The sequence below is a fragment of the Atractosteus spatula genome, assembly GCF_055471065.1.
Source record: "Atractosteus spatula isolate fAtrSpa1 chromosome 10 unlocalized genomic scaffold, fAtrSpa1.hap1 SUPER_10_unloc_1, whole genome shotgun sequence".
Taxonomy (NCBI): Eukaryota; Metazoa; Chordata; class Actinopteri; order Semionotiformes; family Lepisosteidae; genus Atractosteus; species Atractosteus spatula.
The window spans coordinates 3,047,885-3,069,133 of NW_028296612.1; the positions used below are offsets into that span (position 1 = coordinate 3,047,885).

The 21,249-nt window shown below is 56.9% G+C and overlaps 1 protein-coding gene across 2 annotated transcripts in view; it reads right to left on the reverse strand.

Annotated features, from left to right (window-relative positions):
* Positions 1 to 1,690: 1,690 nt before the first annotated feature.
* Positions 1,691 to 21,249, reverse strand: part of gabbr1b (gamma-aminobutyric acid (GABA) B receptor, 1b) — a 91,280-nt gene continuing 71,721 nt past the window's right edge. Inside the window, exons 12-23 of one of the 2 annotated variants that reach the window (XM_088908225.1) lie at positions 19,931 to 20,176; positions 19,431 to 19,494; positions 18,853 to 18,930; positions 15,261 to 15,411; positions 14,690 to 14,822; positions 12,496 to 12,612; positions 11,644 to 11,751; positions 11,462 to 11,555; positions 9,157 to 9,284; positions 8,247 to 8,375; positions 7,641 to 7,784; positions 1,691 to 3,811 (exon numbers count right to left, since the gene is read on the reverse strand). In XM_088908225.1, the coding sequence (XP_088764351.1) occupies positions 3,560 to 3,811; positions 7,641 to 7,784; positions 8,247 to 8,375; positions 9,157 to 9,284; positions 11,462 to 11,555; positions 11,644 to 11,751; positions 12,496 to 12,612; positions 14,690 to 14,822; positions 15,261 to 15,411; positions 18,853 to 18,930; positions 19,431 to 19,494; positions 19,931 to 20,176 (1,644 nt within the window). In that variant the 3' untranslated portion in view covers positions 1,691 to 3,559. Of the gene's footprint in view, positions 3,812 to 7,640; positions 7,785 to 8,246; positions 8,376 to 9,156; positions 9,285 to 11,461; positions 11,556 to 11,643; positions 11,755 to 12,495; positions 12,613 to 14,689; positions 14,823 to 15,260; positions 15,412 to 18,852; positions 18,931 to 19,430; positions 19,495 to 19,930; positions 20,177 to 21,249 lie in introns of both variants that reach the window. The other variant, XM_088908224.1, reaches the window with a different exon arrangement.

Below are 21,249 nucleotides of genomic sequence, written 5' to 3' on the forward strand. Positions count from 1 at the left end.
CAGGCTGGAGGAACTGAGTCTCTTCAGTCTGAAGGGAGCGTCCCGCACTGACAGGCTGGAGGAACTGAGTCTCCTCGGTCTGAAGGAAGCGTCCCACACTGACAGGCTGGAGGAACTGAGTCTCCTCAGTCTGAAGGGAGCGTCCCACCCTGACAGGCTGGAGGAACTGAGTCTCTTCAGTCTGAAGGGAGCGTCCCACACTGACAGGCTGGAGGAACTGAGTCTCTTCAGTCTGAAGGGAGCGTCCCACCCTGACAGGCTGGAGGAACTGAGTCTCTTCAGTCTGAAGGGAGCGTCCCACCCTGACAGGCTGGAGGAACAGTCTCTTTAGTCTGAAGGGAGCGTCCCACACTGCCAGGCTGGAGGAACTGAGTCTCTTTAGTTTTGAGCAGAGGATACAACAAAAGCACCTGATAAAAGTGTTCAAAATCCTACAAAGGTCACTGACAAAGGTGTCCCACCGGACTCCGTCAGATTTAAGAGGAATCACAAACCCAAGATGAGTGGACACTATGTAGAGGAACGCTGAAGGCTAACAACAAGAATAAAAACATCAGTACACAAAGAGTTGTGGGGGGGGGGGGGGGTCTGGGATGAGCTTCAGCTCTGCCCTTCATCCACGTCTGCATGGATCTGTGGATCACTAGTATGAACGGGCTTCATCCCTCTGCTCTCCTCCCCACTGAGAGCTGGTGTGTGGGGGAGCGTTCTGGCGCACTATGGCCCCAAGTGGGGGCTGCACACTGGTGGGGGTGGAGGGGGTCCCCATGACCTGTAAAGAGCTCTGAGTGGAGTGTCCAGGAAAGCGCTATATAAGTGTAAGCAATTATTATTGTTATTATTATTATTATTATTATTATTATTGGTAGCCAGGCTAGAGAGGTAGCTCTTGTGTTGTGCCAGTGAAATCCTTGTGCTAGCCCGCCCCCTGCTGGAGCCATCGCGTACTGCACACCACCCAGACAGGTTCACGGCAGTCTCTCAGCCGTACCCTCGGGGTTTGCGGAACCGAGTATAAATGGTCTCTTGCCTGAACTATTTCTGTCATCCGAGATCTGTAGCAGCTTCCCTTCCTGCTCAGTCTCTCTTCCGCTTTCAGGGCAAGTCGAAACCCCTCTCACTGGGAGACCAGTACTGCTGGTATCAGACACAGGGATGTGAGACAATCCCTAGTTTCGCTCAGTCTGCAGCCCAGTGATGTGTCCTGGTCAGACACCACTGGGCTCTGGAACAGAATCTGCAGACACACACACACTGACCCCCTCCAGGACCAGGACTGGACAGCCCTGCTTTAAAGACCCCTGGAGACTCTGCAGACACACACACACACTGACCCCTCCAGGGCCAGGACTGGACAGCCCTGCTTTAAAGACCCCTGGAGACTCTGCAGACACACACACACACACTGACCCCTCCAGGACCAGGACTGGACAGCCCTGCTTTAAAGACCCCTGGAGACTCTGCAGACACACACACACACTGACCCCTCCAGGACCAGGACTGGACAGCCCTGCTTTAAAGACCCCTGGAGACTCTGTAGACACACACACACTGACCCCTCCAGGACCAGGACTGGACAGCCCTGCTTTAAAGACCCCTGGAGACTCTGCAGACACACACACTCTCTGGGATAAAACACACAAACACATAGTGAGCTTGGACTCATTAAAGGCAACAGAACAAGGAGCAGTAGTGTAAAACAGTTAAAGTTTTATTATTTACTAATTCATTATTTATTACATAACATATCATTATAAACATTTTCCTTGTTTTACCACAGGCTAGCAACAGACAATACAGTATGTGAGAACCCTTACTAGAGATATAGATACCACTGCCGTTATCTGTTAATAAGATTTACTCTGATTAATATCACTGTTGAGAACACAAAAAAGATCAAAAAGGTGACAGGAGAGGTGTTACATTCCACAGAACAGCAAAGAGAGACAGACACAGTAGAGCTTTCTTTACAGCCTATCCCTGTTACGATCAGAGCTGTGCTACTGAAACCAGCCGAGATAGACGAACACTGAAATGTAACTCACATGCACACCAGTGGTCACGAAGCGCCCGCCCTCCCCCTAGTGGCAGAAGGCGGTACTGCAGGTATTAGCCGAGTCCCTCTGTGGCAGAACTACAGCGTCTGTGCACGTACTAATGTGATCTGCTGCAGCCCCGGAGGGTATTCTCCTGCTGCCCCAGTCCCGGAGTATACTCTGTTACTGAGGCAGCGTACTGGAGTGTATTCTCCTGCAGCCCCAGTCCCGGAGTATACTCTGTTACTGACGCAGCGTACTGGAGTGTATTCTCCTGCTGCCCCAGTCCCGGAGTATACTCTGTTACTGAGGCAGCGTACTGGAGGGTATTCTCCTGCTGCCCCAGTCCCGGAGTATACTCTGTTACTGATGCAGCATACTGGAGTGTGTTCTCCTGCTGCCCCAGTCCCGGAGTATACTCTGTTACTGAGGCAGCGTACTGGAGTGTGTTCTCCTGCTGCCCCAGTCCCGGAGTATACTCTGTTACTGAGGCAGCGTACTGGAGTGTGTTCTCCTGCTGCCCCAGTCCCGGAGTATACTCTGTTACTGAGGCAGCGTACTGGAGTGTATTCTCCTGCTGCCCCAGTCCCGGAGTATACTCTGTTACTGAGGCAGCGTACTGGAGTATACTCTGTTACTGAGGCAGCGTACTGGAGTATATTCTCCTGGAGCCCCAGTACTGGAGTATACTCTAATAATTGTAGAATTGTGAAGCCCGTGTCTGTTTCACCGAGTCCAGAGAGAGAAAAAACACAGACAGAAAGATAGATACAGAGGGATAGAGAGAGAGAGTATCTGTCTACAGTATATGCAAATATTTTATGACATGTCTTTGTTGTAAATGTCTGTAGATTTTATTTTACTTTTATTTTCTGTTTTGTTTCATGTGAATTTTTATGTGCTTTGGCAACACTGATTGTACCCATCGGTCATGCTAATAAAGCACCTCGAATTGGAATTGAAATTGAATTGAATTGAGAGAGAGAGAGACACAGAGGGACAGAGAGAGAAAGAGACTGATACAGAGGGACAGATAGAGACAGAGTCACAGGGACAGACAGAGAGAGACACAAAAGGACAGAGAGAAAGAGACTGATACAGAGGGACAGATAGAAACAGTCACAGGGACAGATAGAGAGAGACACAAAAGGACAGAGAGAGAGAAGGACACAGAGGGACAGAGAGAAAGAGACTGATACAGAGGGACAGATAGAGAGAGACAGACACAAATGGACAGAGCGAGAGAGAGAGACAGACAGAGGGAAAGAGAGAGAGAAGGACACAGAGGGACAGAGAGAGAGACAGAGGCACACAGAGAAAGTGGGACAGACGAGACACAGTGAGAGAGACACACGTGACAGAGCCGCGCGCCCAGTTTTCTCCCGCGACGGGGGAGGCGAGCCGGAGAGTCACGCGCGCGCACGCACACACACACACACACACACCACCGGGACCGACACGGGCTGCCCGCGGGTGACCCCCACCCGCCCGCGCGCCCCCCAGCGCCCCCCGGCGGCGGCTCCTCACTTGTACAGCAGGTGCAGCCGGCTGGCGTGGCAGTTGTTGCGGCCGATCTTGTCGGACAGCGGCGCCTGGTACAGGGGCGCCAGGCTGGAGGAGTTGGGGAAGGCGTGCTGGTGGTTGTCGGAGGAGGGGGGCAGGGGGTACCCCGGCGGGGGGTGGGGCTTGGTCTCGGTGCCCGAGGGGCGGCGGCGGGACCGCAGGGCCTGCCTCTCGGCCAGCTGGTGGCGCAGCTCGGACACCCTCTCTTCTTTCTGCAGGGACAGGAGACAGGGCGCTGGACACACTGGACTGACTGGACACACTCGCACACACTGGACACACTGGACTGACTGGACACATTCGCACACACCGGCCCTGACTTGACACACTCACACACACTCGCACACACTGGACACACTCGCACACACTGGACACACTCGCACACACTGGACTGACTGGACACACTCGCACTGACTGGACACACTCGCACACACTGGACTGACTGGACACACTCGCACACACTCACACAGACTGGACACACTCGCACACACTGGACTGACTGGACACACTCGCACACACTCACACAGACTGGACACACTCGCACACACTGGACTGACTGGACACACTCGCACACACTTGCACTGACTGGACACACTCGCACACACTGGACTGACTGGACACACTCGCACTGACTGGACACACTCGCACACACTGGACTGACAGGACACACTCGCACTAACTGGACACACTCGCACACACTGGACTGACTGGACACACTCGCACTGACTGGACACACTCGCACACAGTGGACTGACTGGACACACTCGCACACACTGGACTGACTGGACACACTCGCACTAACTGGACACACTCGCACACACTGGACTGACTGGACACACTCGCACACACTCACACTGACTGGACACACTCGCACACACTGGACTGACTGGACACACTCGCACACACTTGCACTGACTGGACACACTCGCACACACTGGACACACTCGCACTGACTGGACACACTCGCACTGACTGGACTGACTGGACACACTCGCACTAACTGGACACACTCGCACACACTGGACTGACTGGACACACTGGCACACACTCACACTGACTGGACACACTCGCACACACTGGACTGACTGGACACACTCGCACTAACTGGACACACTCGCACACACTGGACTGACTGGACACACTCGCACACACTCACACTGACTGGACACACTCGCACACACTGGACACACTCGCACACACTCGCACTGACTGGACACACTCACACTGACTGGACAGACTCGCAGTGACTGGCCACACACACTGACTGGACACACACACTGACTGGACAGACTCGCAGTGACTGGCCACACACACTGACTGGACTGACTGGACACACACACTGACTGGACTCACATACTGACTGGACACACTCACACTGACTGGACTGGCCCTGACTGAACACACTCACACACACTGGGCCTGACTGGACACGCTCACACACACCGGCCCTGACTGGACACGCTCACACACACTGGCCCTGACTGGACACGCTCACACACACCGGCCCTGACTGGACACGCTCACACACACTGGGCCTGACTGGACACACTCACACACACCGGCCCTGACTGGACACGATCACACACACCGGCCCTGACTGGACACGCTCACACACACTGGGCCTGACTGGACACACTCACACACACCGGCCCTGACTGGACACACTCACACACACCGGCCCTGACTGGACAGTGGACCGGACCCCGCCCTCCCGCCCTGACCTCGGTGATGATCTTCTCCAGCTGTACTGGACACGCTCACACACACCGGCCCTGACTGGACACGCTCACACACACCGGCCACGCTCACACACACCGGCCCTGACTGGACAGTGGACCGGACCCCGCCCTCCCGCCCTGACCTCGGTGATGATCTTCTCCAGCTGTACTGGACACACTCACACACACTGGGCCTGACTGGACACGCTCACACACACTGGGCCTGACTGGACACACTCACACACACCGGCCCTGACTGGACAGTGGACCGGACCCCGCCCTCCCGTCCTGACCTCGGTGATGATCTTCTCCAGCTGTACTGGACATGCTCACACACACCGGCCCTGACTGGACACGCTCACACACACCGGCCCTGACTGGACACGCTCACACACACCGGCCCTGACCCCGCCCTCCCGCCCTGACCTCGGTGATGATCTTCTCCAGCTGTACTGGACACACTCACACACACCGGCCCTGACTGGACACGCTCACACACACCGGCCCTGACTGGACACGCTCACACACACCGGCCCTGACTGGACACACTCACACACACCGGCCCTGACTGGACACGCTCACACACACCGGCCCTGACTGGACACGCTCACACACACTGGGCCTGACTGGACACGCTCACACACACCGGCCCTGACTGGACACGCTCACACACACCGGCCCTGACTGGACACGCTCACACACACCGGCCCTGACCCCGCCCTCCCGCCCTGACCTCGGTGATGATCTTCTCCAGCTGTACTGGACACACTCACACACACCGGCCCTGACTGGACACACTCACACACACCGGCCCTGACTGGACACACTCACACACACCGGCCACGCTCACACACACCGGCCCTGACTGGACACGCTCACACACACCGGCCCTGACTGGACACACTCACACACACCGGCCCTGACTGGACACGCTCACACACACTGGGCCTGACTGGACACGCTCACACACACCGGCCCTGACTGGACACGCTCACACACACCGGCCCTGACTGGACACACTCACACACACCGGGCCTGACTGGACACGCTCACACACACCGGCCCTGACCCCGCCCTCCCGCCCTGACCTCGGTGATGATCTTCTCCAGCTGTACTGGACACACTCACACACACCGGCCCTGACTGGACACACTCACACACACCGGCCCTGACTGGACAGTGGACCGGACCCCGCCCTCCCGCCCTGACCTCGGTGATGATCTTCTCCAGCTGTACTGGACACACTCACACACACCGGCCCTGACTGGACACACTCACACACACCGGGCCTGACTGGACACGCTCACACACACCGGCCCTGACTGGACACGCTCACACACACCGGCCCTGACTGGACAGTGGACCGGACCCCGCCCTCCCGTCCTGACCTTGGTGATGATCTTCTCCAGCTGTACTGGACACACTCACACACACCGGCCCTGACTGGACACGCTCACACACACCGGCACTGACCCCGCCCTCCCGCCCTGACCTCGGTGATGATCTTCTCCAGCTGTACTGGACACACTCACACACACTGGGCCTGACTGGACACGCTCACACACACCGGCCCTGACTGGACACGCTCACACACACCGGGCCTGACTGGACACACTCACACACACCGGCCCTGACTGGACACGCTCACACACACCGGCCCTGACCCCGCCCTCCCGCCCTGACCTCGGTGATGATCTTCTCCAGCTGTACTGGACACACTCACACACACCGGCCCTGACTGGACACGCTCACACACACCGGCCCTGACTGGACACGCTCACACACACTGGGCCTGACTGGACACGTTCACACACACCGGCCCTGACTGGACACACTCACACACACCGGCCCTGACTGGACACGCTCACACACACTGGGCCTGACTGGACACGCTCACACACACCGGCCCTGACCCCGCCCTCCCGCCCTGACCTCGGTGATGATCTTCTCCAGCTGTACTGGACACACTCACACACACCGGCCCTGACTGGACACACTCACACACACCGGCCCTGACTGGACAGTGGACCGGACCCCGCCCTCCCCCCTGACCTCGGTGATGATCTTCTCCAGCTGTACTGGACACACTCACACACACTGGGCCTGACTGGACACGCTCACACACACCGGCCCTGACTGGACAGTGGACCGGACCCCGCCCTCCCGCCCTGACCTCGGTGATGATCTTCTCCAGCTGTACTGGACACACTCACACACACTGGGCCTGACTGGACACGCTCACACACACCGGGCCTGACTGGACACGCTCACACACACCGGCCCTGACTGGACAGTGGACCGGACCCCGCCCTCCCGCCCTGACCTCGGTGATGATCTTCTCCAGCTCACGGTTCTCCTTCTCCAGCTGGCGGGACTTCTCCTCGTCGTTGTTGTTGGTGGACGAGCCGGTCTTCATGGTGTCCTGCTGCTCGGACTGCCACTCCCCTCGCGTGATCAGCCTGCGCATCTGTGGGGACAGGGGCAGGCACGTCTGCTGAACCGCCACCAGGGGGCAGCACAGCTCGGGACACGACACCCCATCCCTCCCAGACTGTAACCTCCCCTGTCCACACTCTTACTGGACACACTGGACAGGCTCTTACTGGACACACTGTACACACTCACCTGTCCAGACTCTTACTGGACACACTGTACACACTTGCCTGTCCAGACTCTGACTGGACACACCGTACACACTCGCCTGTCCAGACTCTTATTGGACACACTGTACACACTCACAGTGTCCAGACTCTTACTGGACACACTGTACACACTCACCTGTCCAGACTCTGACTGGACACACTGTACACACTCACAGTATCCAGACTCTTATATAGATACACCTGGTGTAGAGACTGATAATCATGTCCAATCAGAAGGAAAACGAGGCTGAGAGAGACAAAGTGAGGAAGAGGAGGGGTGGACTCACCTTGGGGATGAAGAGCACCACCAGAGTGATGTAGACAGAGAAGACGATGGCCAGGGCAGCAAAGGCGAACGAGGCGTCCTGCTGAGAGCTGAGAATCATGGTGACCGGAGCAGTGATCATGCAGAGCACCTGAGAGAGAGAGGGGTTCATACAGACACCCTGATTGGACACTCCAGTACATGAACACTGCACTGAGAGAGAGAGGGGTTCATACACACACACTGACTGGACACTCCAGTACATGAACACTGCACTGAGAGAGAGAGGGGTTCATACAGACACACTGACTGGACACTCCAGTACATGAACACTGCACTGAGAGAGAGAGGGGTTCACACAAACACCCTGACTGGACACTCCAGTACATGAACACTGCACTGAGAGAGAGGGGGGTTCATACAGACACACTGACTGGACACTCCAGTACATGAACACTGCACTGAGAGAGAGAGGGGTTCATACAGACACACTGACTGGACACTCCAGTACATGAACACTGCACTGAGAGAGAGAGGGGTTCATACACACACACTGACTGGACACTCCAGTACATGAACACTGCACTGAGAGAGAGAGGGGTTCATACAGACACACTGACTGGACACTCCAGTACATGAACACTGCACTGAGAGAGAGAGGGGTTCATACACACACACTGACTGGACACTCCAGTACATGAACACTGCACTGAGAGAGAGAGAGGGGTTCATACAGACACACTGACTGGACACTCCAGTACATGAACACTGCACTGAGAGAGAGAGGGGTTCACACAGACACACTGACTGGACACTCCAGTACACGAACACTGCACTGAGAGAGAGAGGGGTTCATACAGACGCACTGACTGGACACTCCAGTACATGAACACTGCACTGAGAGAGAGAGGGGTTCATACAGATAGACTCACAGCCACGTTGTAGATGGCCATCCCCACAGCTCGGTGATCATTAATCTTTTCAGTAGAGATGCTCTTGGTCTCATAAGCGAGGAAAATCCCCAACAACAACAGGAGGCCCTTATAACCATAGACCACCCCTGAGAGAGAGAGAGAGAGAGGGGTTAACAGAGGCAAGCTGATCTGAGCTGAGAGACAGGTGAGACAGGTATCTAGCCAAGCCAGGTGTGCATCGCGCACACACACACACACACACACACACACACACAGAGGTGAGACGGGTACCTAGCCAGGTGTGCGTCTCACACACAGAGAGAGGTGAGACAGGTACCTAGCCAGGTATGCATCTTACACAGAGAGAGAGAGAGAGGTGAGTCGGGTACAGTACCTAGCCAGGTGTTCATCTTGCACACACAGAGAGAGAGGTGAGACAGGTACAGTACCTAGCCAGGTGTTCATCTTGCACACACAGAGAGGTGAGACAGGCACAGTTCCTAGCCAGGTGTTCATCTTGCACACACAGAGAGCGAGGTGAGACAGGCACAGTTCCTAGCCAGGTGTTCATCTTGCACACACAGAGAGAGAGGTGAGACAGGCACAGTACCTAGCCAGGTGTTCATCTCGCACACACAGAGAGAGAGGTGAGACAGGTACAGTACCTAGCCAGGTGTTCATCTCACACACACAGAGAGAGAGGTGAGACAGGTGCAGTACCTAGCCAGGTGTTCATCTTGCACTCACAGAGAGAGAGAGGTGAGACAGGTGCAGTACCTAGCCAGGTGTTCATCTTGCACACACAGAAAGAGAGGTGAGACAGGTGCAGTACCTAGCCAGGTGTTCATCTTGCACTCACAGAGAGAGAGAAGTGAGACAGGTGCAGTACCTAGCCAGGTGTTCATCTTGCACTCACAGAGAGAGAGGTGAGACAGGTGCAGTACCTGCCATCTTGCAGGTGTTCATCTTGCACTCACAGAGAGAGAGGTGAGACAGGTGCAGTACCTAGCCAGGTGTTCATCTCGCACACACAGAGAGAGAGAGGTGAGACAGGTGCAGTACCTAGCCAGGTGTTCATCTTGCACACACAGAAAGAGAGGTGAGACAGGTGCAGTACCTAGCCAGGTGTTCATCTCGCACACACACAGAGAGAGAAGTGAGACAGGTGCTGTACCTAGCCAGGTGTTCGTCTCGCACACACACAGAGAGAGAGGTGAGACAGGTACAGTACCTAGCCAGGTGTTCATCTCACACACACACAGAGGTGAGACAGGTACAGTACCTAGCCAGGTGTTCATCTCGCACACACAGAGAGGTGAGACAGGTGCAGTACCTAGCCAGGTGTTCATCTTGCACTCACAGAGAGAGAGAGGTGAGACAGGTGCAGTACCTAGCCAGGTGTTCATCTCGCACACACACAGAGAGAGAAGTGAGACAGGTGCAGTACCTAGCCAGGTGTTCGTCTCGCACACACACAGAGAGAGAGGTGAGACAGGTACAGTACCTAGCCAGGTGTTCATCTCACACACACACAGAGGTGAGACAGGTACAGTACCTAGCCAGGTGTTCATCTCGCACACACAGTGAGAGAGGTGAGACAGGTGCAGTACCTAGCCAGGTGTTCATCTCGCACACACAGAGAGAGAGGTGAGACAGGTGCAGTACCTAGCCAGGTGTTCGTCTCGCACACACAGAGAGAGAGGTGAGACAGGTACAGTACCTAGCCAGGTGTTCATCTTGCACTCACAGAGAGAGAGAGGTAAGACAGGTGCAGTACCTAGCCAGGTGTTCGTCTCGCACACACAGAGAGGTGAGACAGGTGCAGTACCTAGCCAGATGTTCATCTTGCACTCAGAGAGAGAGAGAGGTGAGACAGGTGCAGTACCTAGCCAGGTGTTCATCTTGCACACACAGAGAGAGAGGTGAGACAGGTGCAGTACCTTGCCAGGTGTTCGTCTCGCACACACACAGAGAGAGAGGTGAGACAGGTGCAGTACCTAGCCAGGTGTTCGTCTCGCACACACAGAGAGGTGAGACAGGTGCAGTACCTAGCCAGATGTTCATCTTGCACTCAGAGAGAGAGAGAGGTGAGACAGGTGCAGTACCTAGCCAGGTGTTCGTCTCGCACACACAGAGAGGTGAGACAGGTGCAGTACCTAGCCAGGTGTTCATCTTGCACACACAGAGAGAGAGGTGAGACAGGTGCAGTACCTAGCCAGGTGTTCATCTTGCACACACAGAGAGAGAGGTGAGACAGGTGCAGTACCTAGCCAGGTGTTCGTCTCGCACACACACAGAGAGAGAGGTGAGACAGGTGCAGTACCTAGCCAGGTGTTCATCTTGTCTGAGCTGCAGTGCTCCAGCAGGGGCTGGATCAGCACGTCTATGTCTCCCTTGGGCGCCTCCTTGGTGAACTCCTGCAGGGAGCAGAGAGCCTCAGTAGGGGGGCCGAACGCGACCCCCCATCCCCCCCCGGGCCCCGCCGCAGGGGGCTGGACCGCCTACCTCTACGGTGACGTGCAGGGGGTCCACGATCTGCCAGACCATCAGCGACAGGACGTCTACGGCCAGCAGCACGCCCACTGTGGCGTACAGCTTCCAGGGCTCCAGGTGCTGCTGGGATACAGGAGGACCCGGACACGTCAGCGCGGGGGGCCAGTCAGCGTGGCGGTCAGTGGGCCAGTCAGGGTGGCAGTCAGTCAGGGTGGCGGTCAGTCAGTGGGTCAGTCAGGGTGGCGGTCAGTGGGCCAGTCAGGGTGGCGGTCAGTCAGTGGGTCAGTCAGGGTGATGGTCAGTCAGTGGGTCGGTCAGCGTGGCGGTCAGTCAGCGTGGCGGTCAGTCAGGGTGGCGATCAGTCAGCGTGGTGGTCAGTCAGCGTGGTGGTCAGTCAGTGGGTCAGTCAGGGTGGTGGTCAGTCAGCGTGGTGGTCAGTCAGTGGGTCAGTCAGGGTGGCGGTCAGTGGGCCAGTCAGGGTGGCAGTCAGTCAGGGTGGCGGTCAGTCAGTGGGTCAGTCAGGGTGGCGGTCAGTGGGCCAGTCAGGGTGGCAGTCAGTCAGGGTGGCGGTCAGTCAGTGGGTCAGTCAGGGTGGCGGTCAGTGGGCCAGTCAGGGTGGCGGTCAGTCAGGGTGGCGGTCAGTCAGGGTGGCGGTCAGTCAGCGTGGTGGTCGGTCAGTGGGTCAGTCAGGGTGGTGGTCAGTGGGTGGGACAGTTAGGGTGGTGGTCAGTCAGTGGGTCAGTCAGGGTGGTGGTCAGTCAGTGGGTCGGTCAGCGTGGCGGTCAGTCAGCGTGGCGGTCAGTCAGGGTGGTGGTCAGTCAGCGTGGTGGTCAGTCAGCGTGGTGGTCAGTCTCACTCCCTCACCTTACGCTTCTCCTTCTTCTCGTCCTTCTTGGTGAAGACGGTGTGGACCCACCAGATCTTCGTGAACATGCTGCCATAGGCCAGGCTGAAGCCCAGGCCCAGGAGCCAGAGACGGGCCTGAGAGAGAGACAGAGAGAGAGAGACGGGTCAGTCAGCACACAGGCCAGGCTGAAGCCCAGGCCCAGGAGCCAGAGACGGGCCTGAGAGAGAGACAGAGAGAGAGAGACGGGTCAGTCAGCACACAGGCCAGGCTGAAGCCCAGGCCCAGGAGCCAGAGACGGGCCTGAGAGAGAGACAGAGAGAGAGAGACGGGTCAGTCAGCACACAGGCCAGGCTGAAGCCCAGGCCCAGGAGCCAGAGACGGGCCTGAGAGAGAGACAGAGAGAGAGAGACGGGTCAGTCAGCACACAGGCCAGGCTGAAGCCCAGGCCCAGGAGCCAGAGACGGGCCTGAGAGAGAGACAGAGAGACAGGTCAGTCAGCACACAGGCCAGGCTGAAGCCCAGGCCCAGGAGCCAGAGACGGGCCTGAGAGAGAGACAGAGAGAGAGAGATGGGTCAGTCAGCACACAGGCCAGGCTGAAGCCCAGGCCCAGGAGCCAGAGACGGGCCTGAGAGAGAGACAGAGAGACAGGTCAGTCAGCACACAGGCCAGGCTGAAGCCCAGGCCCAGGAGCCAGAGACGGGCCTGAGAGAGAGACAGAGAGAGAGAGACGGGTCAGTCAGCACACAGGCCAGGCTGAAGCCCAGGCCCAGGAGCCAGAGACGGGCCTGAGAGAGAGACAGAGAGAGAGAGACGGGTCAGTCAGCACACAGGCCAGGCTGAAGCCCAGGCCCAGGAGCCAGAGACGGGCCTGAGAGAGAGACAGAGAGACAGGTCAGTCAGCACACAGGCCAGGCTGAAGCCCAGACCCAGGAGCCAGAGACGGGCCTGAGAGAGAGACAGAGAGAGAGAGACGGGTCAGTCAGCACACAGGCCAGGCTGAAGCCCAGGCCCAGGAGCCAGAGACAGGCCTGAGAGAGAGACAGAGAGACAGGTCAGTCAGCACACAGGCCAGGCTGAAGCCCAGACCCAGGAGCCAGAGACGGGCCTGAGAGAGAGACAGAGACAGAGAGACAGGTCAGTCAGCACACAGGCCAGGCTGAAGCCCAGGCCCAGGAGCCAGAGACGGGCCTGAGAGAGAGACAGAGAGACAGGTCAGTCAGCACACAGGCCAGGCTGAAGCCCAGACCCAGGAGCCAGAGACGGGCCTGAGAGAGAGACAGAGAGAGAGAGACGGGTCAGTCAGCACACAGGCCAGGCTGAAGCCCAGGCCCAGGAGCCAGAGACGGGCCTGAGAGAGAGACAGAGAGACAGGTCAGTCAGCACACAGGCCAGGCTGAAGCCCAGACCCAGGAGCCAGAGACGGGCCTGAGAGAGAGACAGAGAGACAGGTCAGTCAGCACACAGGCCAGGCTGAAGCCCAGGCCCAGGAGCCAGAGACGGGCCTGAGAGAGAGACAGAGAGAGAGAGACGGGTCAGTCAGCACACAGGCCAGGCTGAAGCCCAGGCCCAGGAGCCAGAGACGGGCCTGAGAGAGAGACAGAGAGACAGGTCAGTCAGCACACAGGCCAGGCTGAAGCCCAGGCCCAGGAGCCAGAGACGGGCCTGAGAGAGAGACAGAGAGACAGGTCAGTCAGCACACAGGCCAGGCTGAAGCCCAGGCCCAGGAGCCAGAGACGGGCCTGAGAGAGAGACAGAGAGACAGGTCAGTCAGCACACAGGCCAGGCTGAAGCCCAGGCCCAGGAGCCAGAGACGGGCCTGAGAGAGAGACAGAGAGACAGGTCAGTCAGCACACAGGCCAGGCTGAAGCCCAGGCCCAGGAGCCAGAGACGGGCCTGAGAGAGAGACAGAGAGAGGTCAGTCATGAGCTACACAAAGAGAGGTGGGAGTCTGGAGCAGGAATAGACGGCCCTGTGGTTTTCCCTTTGACCCTTCTAGAAAAGGCTGGAACAGATCGTGTCCGGGGGGGCTCCGTAAAACAGAGAGGAGTATTTCAACTGCAGCGGGACCTTTAATTGGTAAACGAGGGCCTCCTGACTTCGTTAACCAATTAAGGGACTGAATCGGACGGAGGTTTCCGAGTCTTTCCAGCCTGGGGACGGCTGGGGGTGACCGGTAGGAGACCAGCTGGACGGGGGGGCGGGCGGCGGACCTGACAGACGAAGGGGAACCGGCTGCGGCGGACGTGGTGACCGTCGATGCCCAGGGGGAAGACCGCTGCCAGAGCCATCATGCAGCCCACCGCCGTCATGTTGTTGAGATACGGCTGGGAGTTCTGGATGTACCTGGGAGAGAGGAGAGAGAGAGGAGAGAGGGAGGAGAGAGGAGGGAGGAGGGAGGAGGGAGGAGAGAGGGGAGAGGGGAGAGGGGGAGGAGAGAGGGGAGAGGGGAGAGGAGGGAGGAGAGAGGGGAGAGGGGAGAGGGGAGAGGGGGAGGAGAGAGGGGAGAGGGGAGAGGAGGGAGGAGAGAGGGGAGAGGGGAGAGGGGAGAGGGGAGAGGGAGGAGAGAGGAGAGAGGAGAGAGAGGAAGAGAGGGAGAGAGGGAGAGAGGGAGAGAGAGAGACGCGTGAACACACTGTCACACACCAGGGGTGAGGACACTGTGAAAACCGTGACTCGGCACCCCCAGCCTGCAAGTGCTTCCCCCAGAATATACCCCACAAGCTACCCCACGTGCAGCATTTTCGAAAACAAGGGGAGACCCCCCCCCCCCCAGGCACCGACCTGACGTTGCTGTTGTAGATGTTGAAGGTCAGGCAGATGATGCCCAGCAGGATGCCCAGCCCAGCGAAGACGGCCACCGAGACGAAGAGCTTCTGGGACAGGTAGCGGTACTCCTCGATCACCTTCGTCTGGTCAGCAGGGGGCGCCGGACCTGAGAGAGGGGGGAGGGTGTTTGTGTACCGGGTTCAAATTATCTCCAGGTCGATTTCCACTCATAACCAGTCGCAGAGTGGGACGTCTCAGTGGAACGAGCTCTCGTGGATACAGGACTCGAGGCTTTGAACCTGCAACCCTCTGGTCCTACAGCAGAGGGTTTTTACTTTTGAAGAGAAATATTTTAAATACTTTTAGATATCCTTCTGCCAGGAGGAAATATTCCTTCGAGGTTTTTGAAAGGATGCAGATGCACGTATACCGTATGCGTGCATAGGTCCACACTTGGACATGGAACTGTAGTGAAGTAAGTTAATTAAATTACATGGAAAAGTCAGTTCAATTCTGTTTCCCTGTTTGTCCAGTTTATAGGCTGCAGTGCCAGGACGCGTCAGCAGAGGGAGCTGTTGTATCACTGCTGATACCAAGGTGACATTACACCACCGGCTTGTGTGTGATCACGTCTCTCTCTGTATCTGCAGCAAGTTCGGTGTTTTCGTCTGAGGAGGAGGAGTGTGAGGGTGAAGCTGGAGGTGATCAGACTGAGTGTCTCTCCAGTCCTGTACAGATCTGAGGAGGAGGAGTGTGAGGGTGAAGCTGGAGGTGATCAGACTGAGTGTCTCTCCAGTCCTGTACAGATCTGAGGAGGAGTGTGAGGGTGAGGCTGGAGGTGATCAGACTGAGTGTCTCTCCAGTCCTGTACAGATCTGAGGAGGAGGAGTGTGAGGGTGAAGCTGGAGGTGATCAGACTGAGTGTCTCTCCAGTCCTGTACAGATCTGAGGAGGAGGAGTGTGAGGGTGAAGCTGGAGGTGATCAGACTGAGTGTCTCTCCAGTCCTGTACAGATCTGAGGAGGAGGAGTGTGAGGGTGAAGCTGGAGGTGATCAGACTGAGTGTCTCTCCAGTCCTGTACAGATCTGAGGAGGAGGAGTGTGAGGGTGAGGCTGGAGGTGATCAGACTGAGTGTCTCTCCAGTCCTGTACAGATGTGAGGAGGAGGAGTGTGAGGGTGAAGCTGGAGGTGATCAGACTGAGTGTCTCTCCAGTCCTGTACAGATCTGAGGAGGAGGAGTGTGAGGGTGAGGCTGGAGGTGATCAGACTGAGTGTCTCTCCAGTCCTGTACAGATCTGAGGAGGAGGAGTGTGAGGGTGAAGCTGGAGGTGATCAGACTGAGTGTCTCTCCAGTCCTGTACAGATCTGAGGAGGAGGAGTGTGAGGGTGAAGCTGGAGGTGATCAGACTGAGTGTCGCTCCAGTCCTGTACAGATCTGAGGAGGAGGAGTGTGAGGGTGAGGCTGGAGGTGATCAGACTGAGTGTCCCTACAGTCCTGTACAGATCTGAGGAGGAGTGTGAGGGTGAGGCTGGAGGTGATCAGACTGAGTGTCTCTCCAGTCCTGTACAGAGCTGAGGAGGAGGAGTGTGAGGGTGAAGCTGGAGGTGATCAGACTGAGTGTCTCTCCAGTCCTGTCCAGATCTGAGGAGGAGGAGTGTGAGGGTGAAGCTGGAGGTGATCAGACTGAGTGTCTCTCCAGTCCTGTACAGATCTGAGGAGGAGGAGTGTGAGGGTGAAGCTGGAGGTGATCAGACTGAGTGTCTCTCCAGTCCTGTACAGATCTGAGGAGGAGGAGTGTGGGGGTGAAGCTGGAGGTGATCAGACTGAGTGTCTCTCCAGTCCTGTACAGATCTGAGGAGGAGGAGTGTGAGGGTGAAGCTGGAGGTGATCAGACTGAGTGTCTCTCCAGTCCTGTACAGATCTGAGGAGGAGGAGTGTGAGGGTGAAGCTGGAGGTGATCAGACTGAGTGTCTCTCCAGTCCTGTACAGATGGGAGGAGGAGGAGTGTGAGGGTGAAGCTGGAGGTGATCAGACTGAGTGTCTCTCCAGTCCTGTACAGATCTGAGGAGGAGGAGTGTGAGGGTGAAGCTGGAGGTGATCAGACTGAGTGTCTCTCCAGTCCTGTACAGATCTGAGGAGGAGGAGTGTGAGGGTGAGGCTGGAGGTGATCAGACTGAGTGTCCCTACAGTCCTGTATAGATCTGAGGAGGAGGAGTGTGAGGGTGAAGCTGGAGGTGATCAGACTGAGTGTCTCTCCAGTCCTGTACAGATCTGAGGAGGAGGAGTGTGAGGGTGAAGCTGGAGGTGATCAGACTGAGTGTCTCTCCAGTCCTGTACAGATCTGAGGAGGAGGAGTGTGAGGGTGAGGCTGGAGGTGATCAGACTGAGTGTCTCTCCAGTCCTGTCCAGATCTGAGGAGGAGGAGGAGGGGTGTAAGTGTTAATGCACAGAGGAGCAGGGGTCAGTGTGCTACAGATCCATGGAGGACGCAAGCTCTCAGACGAAGTTTCAGAGCCCTCTCCCTCTCTCCTGCCCCGCCCCCCCCCCCCACGCCACCCCTCTCCTCTTCTGACTGGAGCCCCCTTTCCTGTAAATCTCTCTCCACGCCGTCCCCCCCCCCCACACCAACCCTCCCCTCTCTCCCTTTCTCCCTCGTCCTTGAACGTTGTCACAGGACGCGGGTTGCCGCGGCAACCGGGCTCCCACCAGGCACCGCAGCGGTTGCCGTGGCGACGCGGGCAGGGGGCTGCGGCGGTTGCCGGGGCGACGGGGAGGGGGAGGCGGGCAGCGAAGGAGAGATGGAGAGAGAGAGGGAGAGGGGGCGAGATCTGCTGGAGAGGACGAGGGAGAGAGAGAGAGCACTGTCATACATCAATGTCAGCCGTCCCTGCCCCTGCGGCAGCACAGCTCTGAGCCGTGTGGACCGCTGGGGGGGCACAGCTCTGACGGACCCTGCTGTCTGCCCGCAGTGCGCCCATCATTCCCTCTGATGCTCTTCCGCCGACGAGCACCTGCTGCCTCAGGGACATTGTCAACAGTGCTCCCCCAGGTCAGGACAGGAGGCTCTTCTGTACACAGAGGGTGGTGGGGGTGGGGAACAAGCTGTCCAGCCCTGTGGTTGAAGCCGATACCCCGGCTCCTCTCCGGACACAGCTGGGTGAGCTCCCCCAGGTCAGGACAGGAGGCTCTACTGTACACAGAGGGTGGTGGGGGTGTGGAACAAGCTGCCCAGTCCGTGTGGTTGAAGCCGATACCCTGGCTTCTCTCCAGACACAGCTGGGTGAGCTCCTCCAGTCAGGACAGGGGGCTCTTCTGTACACAGAGGGTGGCGGGGGTGGGGAACAAGCTGCCCAGCCCTGTGGTTGAAGCCGATACCCCGGCTCCTCTCCGGACACAGCTGGGTGAGCTCCTCCAGTCAGGACAGGAGGCTCTTCTGTACACAGAGGGGGGCGGGGGTGGGGAACAAGCTGCCCAGCCCTGTGGTTGAAGCCGATACCCTGGCTCCTCTCCAGACACAGCTGGGTGAGCTCCTCCAGTCAGGACAGGAGGCTCTACTGTACACAGAGAGTGGTGGGGGGTGTGATGTGCGCCCAGTGGCGTTCTTACCTATCCATCTGTCGTTCCCGTACCAGGACAGATTCCCCTTGGTGCTGTCGTAGTACCCAATCTTCTTATAGCTCCCCCCTGGGGATACAAACGCACACATGAAGACCCCCTGTATGAAGAGTGTGTGAAAAGTCACATCAGATTCCCCTATAAAACAGTGTGAACGGTGTGTAAAGAGAGTGACACCAGATTCCCATATAAAACACCGTGAACGGTGTGTAAAGAGAGTGACACCAGATTCCCATATAAAACAGTGTGAACAGTGTGTAAAGAGAGTGACACCAGATTCCCCTATAAAACAGTGTGAACAGTGTGTAAAGAGAGTGACACCAGATTCCCACATAAAACAGTGTGAACGGTGTGTAAAGAGAGTGACACCAGATTCCCCCATAAAACAGTGTGAACGGTGTATAAAGAGAGTGACACCAGATTCCCCCATAAAACAGTGTGAACGGTGTGTAAAGAGACTCACACCAGATTCACATATAAAACGGTGTGAACGGTGTATAAAGAGACTCACACCAGATTCTGGTATAATAGCCTGGGAGACATGTAGAAGAGCAGAGCAATTTTCTCACCCTGGAGCTGCTCAATGAGAGTCCAGGCCATTCGAGACCCCTGAGCATCAAAGACGACATGACCCTGGGAGAGAGAAGGAGGAAAAGGTGAAGACAGTCTCTCTCTCAGTGCAGTTCATGTACTGGAGTGTCCAGTCAGTGTGTCTGTATGAACCCCTCTCTCTCTCAGTGCAGTGTTCATGTACTGGAGTGTCCAGTCAGTGTGTCTGTATGAACCCTTCTCTCTCTCTCAGTGCAGTGTTCATGTACTGGAGTGTCCAGTCAGTGTGTCTGTATGAACCCCTCTCTCTCTCTCAGTGCAGTGTTCATGTACTGGAGTGTCCAGTCAGTGTGTCTGTATGAACCCCTCTCTCTCTCTCAGTGCAGTGTTCATGTACTGGAGTGTCCAGTCAGGGTGTCTGTATGAGCCCCTCTCTCTCTCAGTGCAGTGTTCATGTACTGGAGTGTCCAGTCAGTGTGTCTGTATGAACCCCTCTCTCTCTCAGGGCAGTGTTACTGACCGACACGCCGTCGAAGGAGGAGGAGTTCATGGCCTTGTAGAGCTCCCCAGTGACGTTCCTGTTGTTGTAGTTGAAGTCCTCCAGCCGCAGGCCCTTCCTGGCCAGGGCGCCGGCTGTCTTGTTGAGCGCCAGCGCCAGGGCCCAGATGGCGTCGTAGGCCAGCGGCGCCTCCTGGAAGCCACCCGTCTCCTCTGGGTTCATCCCACCCAGCCGGGTCATCAGCTTCTCCAGGAACTCCTGAGAGGTCTGAGGACCGAGGAGCAGAGAGGTGCATCACTCCAGTATAGTGCACATCACTGCACTGGCCTGGACATCACTGCAATATACTGCACATCACGGCAATACACTGCACATCACTGCACTGGCCTGGGCATCACGGCAATACACTGCACATCACTGCACTGGCCTGGGCATCACTGCACTATACTGCACATCACTGCACTGGCCTGGACATCACTGCAATACACTGCACATCACTGCACTGGCCTGGGCATCACTGCACTATACTGCACATCACTGCACTGGCCTGGGCATCACTGCACTATACTGCACATCACTGTACTGGCCTGGACATCACTGTACTGGCCTGGACATCACTGCAATACACTGCACATCCCTGCACTGGCCTGGGCATCACTGCACTATACTGCACATCACTGCACTGGCCTGGACATCACTCCAATACATTGCACGTCACTGCACTGGCCTGGACATCACTGCAGTATACTGCACATCACGGCAATACACTGCACATCACTGCGATACACTGCACATCACTCCACTGGCCTGGACATCACTGCGATACACTGCACATCACTGTACTGGCCTGGACATCACTGCGATACACTGCACATCACTGCACTGGCCTGGACATCACTGCGATACACTGCACATCACTGCACTGGCCTGGACATCACGGCAATACACGGCACATCACTGCACTGGCCTGCACATCACTGCAATACACTGCACATCCCTGCACTGGCCTGGACATCACTGCGATACACTGCACATCACTGCAATACACTGCACATCACTGCACTGGCCTGGACATCACGGCAATACACTGCACTTCACTCCAATACACTGCACATCACTGCACTGGTCTGGACATCACTGCACTGGCCTGCACATCACTGCACTGGCAATACACTGCACTTCACTGTTATACACTGCACATCACTGCACTGGCCTGGACATCACTGCGATACACTGCACATCACTGTACTGGCCTGGACATCACTGCGATACACTGCACATCACTGCACTGGCCTGGACATCACTGCGATACACTGCACATCACTGCACTGGCCTGGACA